General features: G+C 56.8%; 1 protein-coding gene across 2 annotated transcripts in view; it reads left to right on the plus strand.

Annotated features, from left to right (window-relative positions):
• The window catches only part of ppox (protoporphyrinogen oxidase), a 108235-nt gene extending 93239 nt beyond the window's left edge, over positions 1–14996 (plus strand). For both annotated transcript variants that reach the window (XM_041180657.1, XM_041180658.1), the window contains 9 exons: positions 2622–2754; positions 6009–6159; positions 7162–7355; positions 9010–9070; positions 9174–9292; positions 11237–11350; positions 12309–12458; positions 13480–13522; positions 14557–14996. In XM_041180657.1, coding sequence (XP_041036591.1) covers positions 2622–2754; positions 6009–6159; positions 7162–7355; positions 9010–9070; positions 9174–9292; positions 11237–11350; positions 12309–12458; positions 13480–13522; positions 14557–14684 — 1093 coding nt within the window. In that variant the 3' untranslated portion in view covers positions 14685–14996. The remainder of the gene's footprint in view (positions 1–2621; positions 2755–6008; positions 6160–7161; positions 7356–9009; positions 9071–9173; positions 9293–11236; positions 11351–12308; positions 12459–13479; positions 13523–14556) is intronic.

Genomic DNA, 14996 nt, shown 5'->3' on the forward strand with positions numbered 1-14996 from the left:
GGGCACCACCAGGAGTTAGGACGGCATCGGCACATTCCGGAGATGTGCCGATCAAGAGTCTGGCAGCTGACGCAGGGCCTGCCCGGAGTGGGGGATGTCCTGGTCCTGGGAGCTGTAGAAGGGTGTGGCGGAGATTACAGATTACGAGTGTGGGTCTGCTGAAGAGGTTCAGAAAGGCACGGTTCAGTTAAAGGAGGTTGGGAATTAGTTGGACAGCAGTGCACAGGGGTGGGTGGATGTGTGTGTGTGAGAGAGTGTATGTGTGTGTGTGTGTGTGTCTGTGAGTGCGTGAGAGAGTGTATCTGTGTGAGACAGTGTGTGTCTGTGAGAGAGAGTGTGTGTGTGTGAGAGTAAGTGTGTGTATGTGTGTGAGAGTGAGAATGTGAGAGTAAGAGTGTGTGTGAGTGAGAATGTGTGTGTGAGTGAGAATGTGTGTGTGTGAGTGAGAATGTGTGTGTGTGTGAGTGAGAATGTGTGTGTGTGTGAGTGAGAATGTGTGTGTGTGTGTGTGTGTGAGTGAGAATGTGTGTGTGTGTGTGAGTGAGAATGTGTGTGTGTATGAGTGAGAATGTGTGTGTGTGTGAGTGAGAATGTGTGTGTGTGAGTGAGAATGAGTGTGTGTGTGTGTGTGTGTTTGAGTGAGAATGTGTGTGTGTGAGTGAGAATGTGTGTGTGAGTGAGAATGTGTGTGTGTGAGTGAGAATGTGTGTGTGTGTGTGAGTGAGAATGTGTGTGTGTGTGAGAGAGAATGTGTGTGTGTGAGAATGTCTGTGTGAGTGAGAATGTGTGTGTGAGTGAGAATGTGTGTGAGTGAGAATGTGTGTGTGTGTGTGAGTGAGAATGTGTATGTGTGAGAGTGAGAATGTGTGTGAGTGAGAATGTGTGTGTGTGTGAGAGTGAGAATGTGTGTGTGTGTGAGAGTGAGAATGTGTGTGTGAGTGAGAATGTGTGTGAGAGAGAATGTGTGTGTGTGAGAGAGAGTGAGAATGTGTGAGAGAGTGAGAATGTGTGTGTGTGAGAGAGAGAATGTGTGTGTGTGAGAATGTGTGTGTGAGAGAGAGTGAGAATGTGTGAGAGAGTGAGAATGTGTGTGAGAGAGTGAGAATGTGTGTGTGTGAGAATGTGTGTGTGTGAGAGTGAGAATGTGTGTGTGTTTGAGAGTGAGAATGTGTGTGTGTGTGTGAGAGAGAGTGAGAATGTGTGTGTGTGAGAGAGAGAATGTGTGTGTGTGAGAGAATGTGTGTGTGTGTGAGAGAGTGAGAATGTGTGTGTGTGAGAGAGAGAATGTGTGTGTGAGAATGTGTGTGTGAGAGGTGTATCAGGTACCCAGGTAAGTAACTCCAGACCTTCACTGATCCAGCAGGTAACAGTATCTAATGGGTTGCGTTGATGAATGTTGAAGACCTGGTGGTTGAAGATAATAATGTGAACAGGTGTTGGGTATCGGTCAGTCAGTGATACTCGGATGGGTGTGTATATAAAGAAGAGTCAGCCAGCACTGGGGAGTGATGGTGTTCGAGTGGAGAAATCAGCTCTGTGAGCAATAAACAGTGTCCACCAAAGCATTCCAGCCTCAGTGCCTTCTTCACAACCAGGTCCAGGAGACGTTCGGAGATCTCTGCACTCACCCATTTCCTGGCCCTCGAGCTTCCCCCGATTTCCATCACTCCATGTTTGGTGCTGCGCTGTATAATTGGAAGCTGTTGTTCATTGGTGAGCAGTTGGATGGTGATTGAAAGTGATTGGTTGGATGGTCAGAGGTGGTGTTTGATTGGCTGGCTAGAAGTGGTGTCTGATTGTCTGGCTAGAACTGGTGTCTGATTGACTGGCCAGAGGTAGTGATTGATTGGCTGGCCAGGGCTGGTGTTTGATTGGCTGGTCAGAGCTGGGGTTTGATTGGCTGGCCGGAGGTGGGGTTTGATTGGCTGGCCGGAGGTGGGGTTTGATTGGCTGGCCAGAGGTGGAGTTTGATTGGCTGGTCAGAGGTGGGGTTTGATTGGCTGGTCAGTGGTGGGGTTTGATTGTTTGGCTGGAGGTGGGGTTTGATTGGCTGGTCAGAGGTGGGGTTTGATTGGCTGGTCAGTGGTGGGGTTTGATTGGCTGGCTGGAGGTGGGGTTTGATTGGCTGGTCAGTGGTGGTGATTGATTGGCTGGCTGGAGGTGGGGTTTGATTGGCTGGTCAGAGGTGGGGTTTGATTGGCTGGCCGGAGGTGGTGATTGATTGGCTGGTCAGTGGTGGTGATTGATTGGCTGGTCAGTGGTGGTGATTGATTGGTTGGTCAGTGGTGGGGTTTGATTGGTTGGTCAGTGGTGGGGTTTGATTGGTTGGTCAGTGGTGGGGTTTGATTGGTTGGTCAGAGGTGGAGTTTGATTGTTTGGTCAGAGGTGGGGATTAATTGGCTGGTCAGAGGTGGGGTTTAATTGGCTGGTCAGTGGTGGGGTTTGATTGGTTGGTCAGAGGTGGGGTTTGATTGGCTGGTCAGAGGAGGGGATTAATTGGCTGGCTGGTGGTGGTGATTGATTGGCTGGGTGGTGGTGGTGACATCCTCTGTGTGTCCCTCCACCTCTCTTTCAATAAGGCAATCTCAGAGATTTGCTGACTCAGTGTTTTCAATTTGAAGGTCTGCGTTTGTCACACGGCCTCCGTTCACCCAGCCTATCATCAGCAGCTTACTACGGGAACCCTTCATCCGACGTGGAACGCATCAGGATGAAAGTGTTCACAGCTTTGTGACCCGCAGGTTTGGAAAGGAGGCAAGTAGCCCGAAGCGAACTCATGGCACGTGGGCGTGCAGATATGGGCTCATACAGACGCGCACACACAGACACGTGCACACACACAGACACATGCACGTAGACTCTCGCACACACAGACACGCGCACACACACAGACACGCGTGCACACATAGACTCGCGCGCACACAGACACGCGCACACACACAGACGCGCGCGCACACAGACATGTGCACATAGAATCGCGCGCACATAGAATCGCGCACACACAGACATGCGCACACACACAGACACGCGCACACACAGACACATGCACATAGACTCGCGCACACACAGACGTGCGCACACACACAGACACGTGCACAGACTCGCGCACACACAGACACGCACGCACACACAGACTCACGCACACAGACTCGCGCGCACACACAGACACGTGCACATAGAATCGCGCACACACAGACATGCGCACACACACAGACACGCGCACACACAGACACATGCACATAGACTCGCGCACACACAGACGTGCGCACACACACAGACACGTGCACAGACTCGCGCACACACAGACACGCACGCACACACAGACTCACGCACACATAGACTCGCGCACACATAGACTCGCGCACACACAGACACGCGCGCACACATAGACTCGCGCACACATAGACTCGCGCACACATAGACTCGCGCACACATAGACTCGCGCACACATAGACTCGCGCACACAGACACGCGCGCACACACAGACGCGCGCACACACAGACACGTGCACATAGACTCGCGCACACACAGACACACGCACACACACACGCGCACACTCAGACGCACGCATACAGACACATGCACGCACAGACATGCGCACACAGACACGTGCACACACACAGACACGTGCGCACACACAGACACGCGCACACACAGACGCGCGCACACAGACACATGCACACAGACACATGCACACAGACGCGCACACAGACACGCGCACACACAGACACGTTGGCGCACACAGACACGTGCGCGCACACAGACACGTGCGCGCACACAGACACGTGCGCACACACAGACGCACAAACACAGACACATGCGCACACAGACACGCGCACACACAGACGCGCGCACACAGACGCGCACACAGACACACGCACACAGAGACACACGCACACACACAGACACGTGCACACAGACATGCGCATGCACAGACATGCACACACACAGACACGCGCAACCACAGGCACACACACACGGACACGCGCGCACACGCACACAGACACGTGCACACAGACGCGCACACACAGACGCGCGCACACACAGGCACGCACACAGACGCACGCACACAGACACGCGTGCACACAGACACGCACACACACAGACATGCACACACAGACACACGTGCACACACAGACACGCGCGCACACAGACACGCGCGCACGCAGACATACACAGACGCGCACACACAGACGTGCACACACAGACACGTGCACACAGACGCGCACACACAGACACGCACACACAGACACTCGTGCACACACAGACACGTGCACACACACACACGCGCACACAGACACGTGCACACACAGACACACGTGCACACACAGACACGTGCACACATAGTCATCTGCGCACACAGACACGCGCGCACACACGTGCACACATACACGCACGCACACACGTGCACACAGACACGCGCAGACAGACACGCACACAGACACGCACACAGACACATGCACACAGACACATGCACACACAGACACGTGCACACACACACGTGCACACACAGATGCGCACACACACACGCACATACATGCACACACACACACACACACAGATGTGCACACAGGCACAGAGACGCATGCACAGACGCACGCACACACTGTGAGGGATCGCTGGAATTAACTCCTGTCCACCCACTGCCCCCTCTCCCCTTCCCACTGCCCCCTCTCCCCTTCCCCCTTCCCACTGCCCCCTCTCCCCTTCCCACTGCCCCCTCCCCCACACTCACCGCCCCCTCCCCCACACTCACACCCCCCTCCCCCACACTCACACCCCCCTCCCCCACACTCACCGTCCCCTCCCCCTCTCTCACCCCCCCTCCCCCTCTCTCACCGCCCCCTCCCCCACACTCACCGCCCCTCCCCCTCTCTCACCTCCCCTCCCCCACACTCACCCCCCCTCCCCCACACTCACCGTCCCCTCCCCCACACTCACCGTCCCCTCCCCCACACTCACCCCCCCTCCCCCACACTCACCCCCCCTCCCCCACACTCACCCCCCCTCCCCCACACTCACCCCCCCTCCCCCACACTCACCCCCCCTCCCCCACACTCACCGTCCCCTCCCCCACACTCACCGTCCCCTCCCCCACACTCACCGTCCCCTCCCCCACACTCACCGTCCCCTCCCCCACACTCACCGTCCCCTCCCCCACACTCACCGTCCCCTCCCCCACACTCACCGCCCCCTCCCCCACACTCACCGCCCCCTCCCCCACACTCACCGTCCCCTCCCCCACACTCACCCCCCCTCCCCCACACTCACCGCCCCCTCCCCCACACTCACCCCCCCCTCCCCCACACTCACCGCCCCCTCCCCCACACTCACCGTCCCCTCCCCACACTCACCCCCCCTCCCCCACACTCACCCCCCCCCCTCCCCCACACTCACCTCCCCCTCCCCCACACTCACCCCCCCTCCCCCACACTCACCGTCCCCTCCCCCACACTCACCCCCCCTCCCCCACACTCACCCCCCCTCCCCCACACTCACCGTCCCCTCCCCCACACTCACCCCCCCCTCCCCCACACTCACCCCCCCTCCCCCACACTCACCCCCCCTCCCCCACACTCACCGTCCCCTCCCCCACACTCACCCCCCCCCTCCCCCACACTCACCCCCCCCTCCCCCACACTCACCCCCCCTCCCCCACACTCACCGCCCCCCTCCCCCACACTCACCGCCCCCCTCCCCCACACTCACCGCCCCCTCCCCCACACTCACCCCCCCCTCCCCCACACTCACCCCCCCCTCCCCCACACTCACCGCCCCCTCCCCCACACTCACCGCCCCCCTCCCCCACACTCACCGCCCCCTCCCCCACACTCACCGCCCCCTCCCCCACACTCACCGCCCCCTCCCCCACACTCACCCTCCCTCCCCCACACTCACCCACCCCTCCCCCACACTCACTGTCCCCTCCCCCTCTCTCCACCGCCCCCTCCCCCTCTCTCCTCGCCCTCTGACACATTCTGTTCTTCCCCCCCCCACCCCCCCCGCAGCTCGCCGAGATTGCCATCGACAGCCTGTGCCGTGGGATCTTTGCTGGGGACAGCAGGGAGCTGAGCGTCCGCTCCTGCTTCCCCCTGCTCTTCCAGGCCGAGCGGACGTTTGGATCTGTGCTGATAGGGATGATCGCAGGCGGAGGTGGAGGTCAGTGAGCTCGGCACCCCACCCCCCCACCCCCCCCGATAACCTTTCACCCCCCCCCCCCTTGCGAACCAAGAATCTATCCACCTCTTGTCTTAAAAATATTCAGAGACTCTGCTTCCCCCGCCCTCTGAGGGAGAGACTTCCAAAGTCTCACCAGCCTCATGAGAGAAAACATTTCTCCTCATCTCCGTCCTAAATGGGCGACCCCCTTATTTTTAAACAGTGACCCCCCCGCCCCGAGTTCTAGATTCTCCCACAAGAGGAAACATTCTCTCCACATCCACCCATTCCAAAACCCCCTCGGGGTCCTTAAAGGTTTCAATCCAGTCGCCTCTCGCTCTTCTAAACTCCAGCGGGTACGAGCCTAACCTGTCCAACCTTTCCTCATGAGACAACCCACCCATTCCTGGGATTAGTCCGGTAAACCTTCTCTGAACTGGCTCCCAACCCAGTTACGTCCTTCCTTAAATAAGGAGACCTGTACTGGACACCGTGCTCCAGATGTGGTCTCACCAGTGCCCTGGACAACTGGAGCAGGACGTCCCCACTTCTGTATTCAATCCCCCTCCCAATCAACGATGACATTCCTAGATTTCCTAATTACTTGCCAACTTGCGTACGAGCACCCCTCCCTCTCGTGCCCCCTCTGGCTTCCCCTTTCCCCCCTCCGCCCTTGTCTCCCCCTTCCGACCCCCCACGGCCTCTTTCCACCCCTGACTCCCCTCTCCCCTGCTTCCTGCTCTCCACCTCCCTCCCTCCCTCCCTCGCTCCCTGCATCCTCCACTCACCCACTCGGTTCCATCCAGCGCCACCCTTCACCTCCGCGCCCGACACGAGCATTCCCTGCCACCTCCCTGCCTGTCAGCTGTTCTCTCGCCGCCTCGCTGTCTGTCTCTCTCTCTCTCTCTCCCTCCCTCCCTCCCTCCCTGTGTCTGCCATTGCCGTAATCCCCCACTTGGGGTGCGCTGACACTCACCCTCAGCGACATTTCTCACTCCACAGCTAGCAAGGGTCCGCGCTTCACCTCCCGGCTGATCGGCCGAGCCAAGGAGGAGCGATGGGCACAGTGGTCGCTGAAGCAGGGGATGCAGACGCTTCCAGAAGCGATGCAGCAGGAATTACGGAGCAGAAGAGTGGAGATTCACAGGAACTCCCCAGTACACAGACTTCAACGGACATCCGACGGAGGCTGGGAGGTGAGGGGTTAGAAAAACACCAGACAATCTATGTTACAACACCCACACCCCCCCTCACCAAAACCCCCCGATTAGATTCCAGTCTGTAACTCACGCCCGGGTATCTGTTATTCTATATAGAAACCACCCCGAACCCCTCGATTAGATTCCAATCTGTGACTCACTCCCGGGTATCTGTTATTCTATATATAAACCACCCCGAGCCCCTCGATTAGATTCCAGTCTGTAACTCACTCCCGGGTATCTGTTATTCTATATATAAACCACCCCGAACCCCACGAGTAGATTCCAGCCTTTAACTCACTCCTGGTATCTGTTATTCTATATATAAACCACCCCGAGCCCCTCGATTAGATTCCAGTCTGTAACTCACTCCCGGGTATCTGTTATTCTATATATAAACCACCCCGAACCCCTCGATTAGATTCCAGCCTGTAACTCACGCCCGGGTATCTGTTATTCTGTATATAAACCACCCCGAACCCCTCGATTAGATTCCAGTCTGTAACTCATTCCCGGGTATCTGTTATTCTATATATAAACCACCCTGAACCCCTCGATTAGATTCCAGTCAGTAACTCACTCCCGGGTATCTGTTATTCTATATATAAACCACCCTGAACCCCTCGATTAGATTCCAGTCAGTAACTCACTCCCACGTAGCTATTATTCTATATATAAACCACCCTGACCCCCTCGATTAGATTCCAGTCTGTAACTCACTCCCACATAGCTATTATTCTGTATATAAACCACCCTGACCCCCTCGATTAGATTCCAGTCTGTAACTCACTCCCGGGTATCTGTTATTCTATATATAAACCACCCAGAACCCCTCGATTAGATTCCAGTCTGTAACTCACTCCCGGGTATCTGTTATTCTATATATAAACCACCCAGAACCCCTTGATTAGATTCCAGTCTGTAACTCACTCCCGGGTATCTGTTATTCTATATATAAACCACCCCGAACACCTCGATTAGATTCCAGTCTGTAACTCACTCCCGGGTATCTGTTATTCTATATATAAACCACCCTGAACACCTCGATTAGATTCCAGTCTGTAACTCACTCCCGGGTATCTGTTATTCTATATATAAACCACCCTGAACACCTCGATTAGATTCCAGTCTGTAACTCACTCCCACGTAGCTATTATTCTATATATAAACCACCCTGACCCCCTCGATTAGATTCCAGTCTGTAACTCACTCCCACATAGCTATTATTCTGTATATAAACCACCCTGACCCCCTCGATTAGATTCCAGTCTGTAACTCACTCCCGGGTATCTGTTATTCTATATATAAACCCCGCCGAAACCCTCGATTAGATTCCAGTCTGTAACTCACTCCCGGATATCTGTTATTCTATGTATAAACCACCCCGAGCCCCTCGATTAGATTCCAGTCTGTAACTCACTCCTGGGTATCTGTTATTCTATATATAAACCACCCCGAGCCCCTCGATTAGATTCCAGTCTGTAACTCACTCCCGGGTATCTGTTATTCTATATATAAACCACCCTGAACCCTTCGATTAGATTCCAGTCTGTAACTCACTCCCAGGTATCTTTTATTCTATATATCAGCCGTTGTCTCCTTCACCCAAATTGCTGTTTAACGTTTTGGGACTTTTTGTTTCCAATCGCAGGTACAATTTGATGGAGGGACTCTGAAAGTGGGGCACATTTTTTCCTCTGTTCCTGCAAAAGGTTTGTAGAAGGGGTTTATCCCCCCAGCCCTGGAGCTCTGGACGGGGGTGTGTCTGATTTTGTCCAATCGCCCTCTCACCTCTGGCTTCTCCTCTTGCTGTAGTGCTGAGCGGAATGCTCCCTCCATCCTGCGCCGCTCTGTGTGAGAGCCTGCGGAAGATCGGCAGTGTGTCGGTGACTGTGGTGAACCTGGAGTACGAGGGCTTGGTCTTACCCGTCACGGTGAGCGGGTCTCAGCCATGTGACTGCACAAGGACCCGTCCCAATCGACACCTCTTCACTCCTGTTTCCCTCGCTCGCTCCCTGCCACATCCTGCTCCTCCCTCCTCCTCCCACCCCTCCCTCCTCCTGCTCCTCCCTCCTCCTCCCACCCCTCCCTCCTCCTCCTGCTCGTCCCTCCTCCTGCTCATCCCTCCTCCTCCCACCCCTCCCTCCTCCTCCTGCTCGTCCCTCCTCCTGCTCCTCCCTCCTCCTCCCACCCCTCCCTCCTCCTCCTGCTTGACCCTCCTCCTCCCACCCCTCCCTCCTCCTCCTCCCTCCTCCTCCCACCCCTCCCTCCTCCTCCTCCCTCCTCCTCCCACCCCTCCCTCCTCCTCCTGCTCGTCCCTCCTCCTCCCACCCCTCCCTCCTCCTCCTGCTCGTCCCTCCTGCCACCCCTCCCTCCTCCTCCTGCTCGTCCCTCCTCCCACCCCTCCCTCCTCCTCCTGCTCGTCCCTCCTCCTGCCCATCCCTCCTCCTCCCACCACTCCATCCTCCTCCTGCTCGTCCCTCCTCCTCCTCCTCCCACCCCCCCTCCCTCCTCCTCCCACCCCTCCCCCCTCCTCCTCCTCCCTCCACCTCCCACCCCTCCCTCCTCCTCCTGCTCGTCCCTCCTCCCACCCCTCCCTCCTCCTCCTGCTCGTCCCTCCTCCTCCTCCCTCCTCCTCCCACCCCTCCCTCCTCCTCCTCCTCCCTCCTCCTCTCACCCCTCCCTTCTCCTCCTGCTCGTCCCTCCTCCTCCTCCCTCCTCCTCCTCCCTCCTCCTCCTCCCTCCTCCTCCCACCCCGCCCTCCTCCTCCTCCCTCCTCCTCCCACCCCTCCCTCCTCCTCCCTCCTCCTTCCACCCCTCCTCCTCCTGCCCCTCCCTCCACCTCCCCCCTCCCACCCCTCCCTCCTCCTCCCGCCCCCCCTCCTCCTCCTCCTCCTCCCACCCCTCCCTCCCTCCTCCTCCCACCCCTCCCTCCTCCTCCCGCCCCCCTCCTCCTCCTCCTCCCACCCCTCCCTCCCTCCTCCTCCTCCCACCCCTCCCTCCCTCCTCCTCCTCCCTCCGCCTCCTCCTCCTCCCTCCTATGCCTCCTCCCGCCCCTCCCTCCTCCTCCTCCTCCCTCCACCTCCCACCCCCCTTCCTCCTCCTTCTCCCTCCTCCTCCTCCCGCCGCCTCCTCCTCCCGCCGCCTCCCTCCTCACGCCCCTCCCTCCTCCTCCTCCCTCCGCCTCCCTCCTCCCGCCTGACCCTCCTCCTCCCGCCCCTCCCTCCTCCTCCCGCCCCTCCCTCCTACCGTCCCTCCTCCTCCTCCCCCTCCCTCCTCCTCCCACCCCTCCCTCCTCCTCCTCCTCCTCCCGCCCCTCCCTTCTCCTTCTCCTCCCACCCCTCCCTCCTCCTCCTGCCCGTCCCTTCTCCTCCTCCTCCCTCCTCCTCCTCCCACCCCTCCCTCCTCCTCCCACCCGTCCCTCCTCCTCCTGCCCCTCCTCCTCCCGCCTCCTCCCGCCCGTCCCTTCTCCTCCTGCCCCTCCCTCCTCCTCCTCCCACCCCTGCCTCCTCCTCCTGCCCGTCCCTCCTCCTCCTGCCCGTCCCTCCTCCTCCTGCCCGTCCCTCCTCCTCCTGCCCCTCCCTCCTCCTCCTGTCCCTCCTCCTCCTCCCTCCTCCTGGCCCCTCCTCCTCCACCTCCCACCCCCTCCCTCCTCCTCCTCCTGCCCTCTCCCTCCGCCTCCCGCCTCATCTCTCCACCTCCCTCCCCACCTCACTCTGCCTCCAGCCCCCTCCCCCTGCCTCCCGGCACCCCCCCCCACCTTTCCGTCTTCCACCCCTTCCTCCTCCTCCTCCTTCTCCTGCCGCTCACTCCCTCGCCCCCCACCCCTGAATGTGCCTCTCTTTACTCATTCCTTTTCCTCTCTCCTTCCCTTGCAGGGCTTTGGACACCTCGTCCCCTCAGGAGAGAGCAGTGAAATCCTTGGTGTTGTTTACGATTCTTGCAGTTTCCCTCAACAGGATCGAGCGGGTCCTCCAACCACCAGGTTAACGGTATGGCGCATGAGGGTGGGGGTGGGGAGAGCGAGTTTTGGGCTGGTGCATGTGAGACACAATAAGAGGAATTTCATCATTTCCATATCCTGAACTCAATGAGATACAGTGCCGGTGTGGGTTGGTGAGGGGGCCAGTGAGATAGCAATTGCTGAAGAGGGTCAGTGAGAGCGTAATTGCTGAAGAGGGTCAGTGAGAGCGTAATTGCTGAAGAGGGTCAGTGAGAGCGTAATTGCTGAAGAGGGTCAGTGAGAGCGTAATTGCTGAAGAGGGTCAGTGAGAGCGTAATTGCTGAAGAGGGTCAGTGAGAGCGTAATTGCTGAAGAGGGTCAGTGAGATCGTAATTGCTGAAGAGGCTCAGTGAGAGCGTAATTGCTGAAGAGGCTCAGTGAGAGCGTAATTGCTGTAGAGGGTCAGTGAGAGCGTAATTGCTGTAGAGGGTCAGTGAGAGCGTAATTGCTGTAGAGGGTCAGTGAGAGCGTAATTGCTGTAGAGGGTCAGTGAGAGCGTAATTGCTGAAGAGGGTCAGTGAGAGCGTAATTGCTGAAGAGGGTCAGTGAGAGCGTCATTGCTGAAGAGGGTCAGTGAGAGCGTCATTGCTGAAGAGGGTCAGTGAGAGCGTAATTGCTGAAGAGGGTCAGTGAGAGCGTAATTGCTGAAAATGGTCAGTGAGAGCGTAATTGTCCTGCTGGCCTTCGAGAGCATAATTGCCACAGGGGAATGTGTGAGAGACTGATTGCCTTGTCGATATGTAACAAAGTTATTGCCCCAGAGTCGTTTCCCACATGTTAATTGCCATGGTTGAGTTTGTGAGGGAGCTACGGCCTTAGTGCGGTCAGTGAGAGGATTATTGCTTCAGGGGAGTCACAGACTAATGCGTCTGCCTCCATTTGTAGTCGGCTGCAAGAGAGTGAGATGCCATCACCCTGGGTCTAACGCTACTCGCTACTGTTTGTAGGTCATGATGGGTGGCTCCTGGTTTCAGGAGGCCTTTGGTGACCCAGAGACTGTGGCTCAAGATGATCTGCTTCAGCGAGCGACACAAGCAGTGCAGAATCACCTGGGGATCACACAGAAACCCCTGAAGACTATCATCAAAGTGCAGAAGGTGAGACAGACTCCCTCCATAATGCAACATCAAACACTCCCAGGATAGGTACAACACGGGGTTAGATACAGTAAAGCTCCCTCTACACTGTCTCCATCCAATACTCCCAGGACAGGTACAGCACGGGGTTAGATACAGAGTATAGCTCCCTCTACCCTGTCCCCATCAAACAGTCCAAGGACAGGTACTGCACGTGGTTAGATACAAAGTAAAGCTCCCTCTACACGGTCCCAATCAAACACTCCCAGGGCAGGTACAGCCCGGGGTTAGATAAGGAGTAAAGCTCCCTCTACACTGTCCCCATCAAACACTCCCTGCACAGATTCAACACGAGGTTAGATACAGAGTAAATCTCCCCTACACTGTCCCCATCAAACACTCCCAGGACAGGTACAGCATTGGGTTAGATACAGAGTAAATCTCCCTCTACACTGACCCCATCAAACACTCCCAGGACAGGTACAGCACGGTGTTAGATACAGAGTAAATCTCCCTCTACACTGTCCCCATCCAACACTCCCAGGACAGGTACAGCACGGGTTTACATGCAGAGTAACTTTCCCTCTACACTGTCCCCATCAAACACTCCCAGGACAGGTACAGCATGGGGTTAGATACAGATTAAATCTCCCTCTACACTGTCCCTCTCAAACACTCCCAGGACAGGTACAGCACGGGGTTAGGTACAGATTAAATCTCCCTCTACATTGCCCCCATCAAACACTCACAGGACAGGTACAGCACGGGGATAGATACAGAGTAAATCTGCCTCTACACTGTCCCCATCAAACACTCCCAGGACAGGTACAGCTCGGGGTTAGACACAGAGTAAATCTCCCTCTACACTGTCCCCATCAAATACTCCCAGGACAGGAACAGCACGGGGTTAGATACAGAGTAAATCTCTCTCTACACTGTTCCCATCAAATACTCCCAGGACAGGAACAGCACGGGGTTAGATACAGAGTAATGTTCCACCAGGCAATCAGGATTAAACCCATTCCCTTGTCTATTTTCACAGGACTGTATCCCACAGTATACACTGGGGCACTCCAAACATTTAGGTGAGTAAGACGAGAAAACAACGTCTGATATCTCTGTAAATACCACCAGCCCCTACAACGCTCCCTATCTCTGTAACATTATTCCAGCCCCTACACGCTCCCTACCTCTGTAACCTCCTCCAGCCTCTACAACCCTCCCTATCTCTGTAACCTCCTCCAGCCCCTACAACCCTCCCTATCTCTGTAACCTCCTCCAGCCCCTACAACCATCCCTATCTCTGTAACCTCCTCCAGCCCCTACAACCCTCCCTATCTCTGTAAACGCCTCCAGCCCCTACAACCCTCCCTATCTCTGTAACCTCCTCCAGCCCCTACACCCCTCCCTATTTCTGTAACCTCCTCCAGTCCCTACACCCCTCCCTATTTCTGTAACCTCCTCCAGTCCCTACAACCCTCCCTATCTCTGTAACCTCCTCTAGCCCCTACAACCCTCCCCATCTCTGTAACCTCCTCCAGCCCCTACAACACTCCCTATCTCTGTAAACCCCTCCAGCCACTACGACCCTCCCTAACTCTGTAACCTCTTCCAGCCCCTACAACCTTCCCTATCTCTGTAACCTCCTCCAGCCCCTACGCCCCTCCGAGATCTCGGCGCTGCACCAATTCCGGCCTCTTGAGCCTCCCCCGAGTCTCATCGCTCCACCGTTGGCAGCCGTGCCTTCAGCTGCCTTGGGGGGGCCCTGAGCTCTGGAACTCCCTCCCCCACCCTCTCCACCTCTCTCTCTCTCTCTCTTTCGGTCTCCTGCTTTAGGGCAGACCTTAAACTCTGCCTCAGTGACTAAGCTTCAGGTCATCTGTCTGCTAGTTTGGCTCTGTGCCAAATATCTGCTCTGCGTTTGCTCCTGTCAGTCACTTTGACCATCCCACAGGCGGTATATAAATGCAGGCTGAAATTGTTGACCCCCCCCCCACACTCCAGCCGGTTAAATTGTCAGGGCGTGTGACAGAGAGACTGAAAAAGGACTGTCTGAAGCCTCAGATCCCGTGGTGAAATTTGCCTCCGTCTCTCTCTCTCTCTCTCTCTCTCTTCACAGACACTATTTTCGGATATATCGACGATCGTCAGCTGCCACTGTCCCTGATCGGAGCCTCGTACCGGGGGGTCTCTGTGAACGACTGCATCCACGAGGCGCAGAGAGCTGTCGACAGGCTGCGGGGCTGAGTGCAGGAATCCCGGGGCTCTTTGGGGGGAGCGGGGAAGGGGAAGGGGCAACCCGTTGCTCGGCTGGAGAACTGGACGGAGTGAGTCGCAGGAACACTTTCACCTCGCTCGATGGCCGGGATGGGAAAGGGTTGGTGGCGTGTCGGGGAGTGAGCTCTCCCTGTTCGCCGGGAAGGGAGCAGGAACACGGGGGTGGGTGGGGAGGGGCAGTACGTTCAGCGCGGGAGCTGTGGGATCTTGCTGTGCCGGCGTGTGTGGATATTCCCGGGGATGCTCCCTGTACAAACATCTCAATAAAAAACTCTAAACGGA

Source organism: Carcharodon carcharias (assembly GCF_017639515.1).
Source record: "Carcharodon carcharias isolate sCarCar2 chromosome 24 unlocalized genomic scaffold, sCarCar2.pri SUPER_24_unloc_1, whole genome shotgun sequence".
In the NCBI taxonomy this organism is placed as follows: domain Eukaryota; kingdom Metazoa; phylum Chordata; class Chondrichthyes; order Lamniformes; family Lamnidae; genus Carcharodon; species Carcharodon carcharias.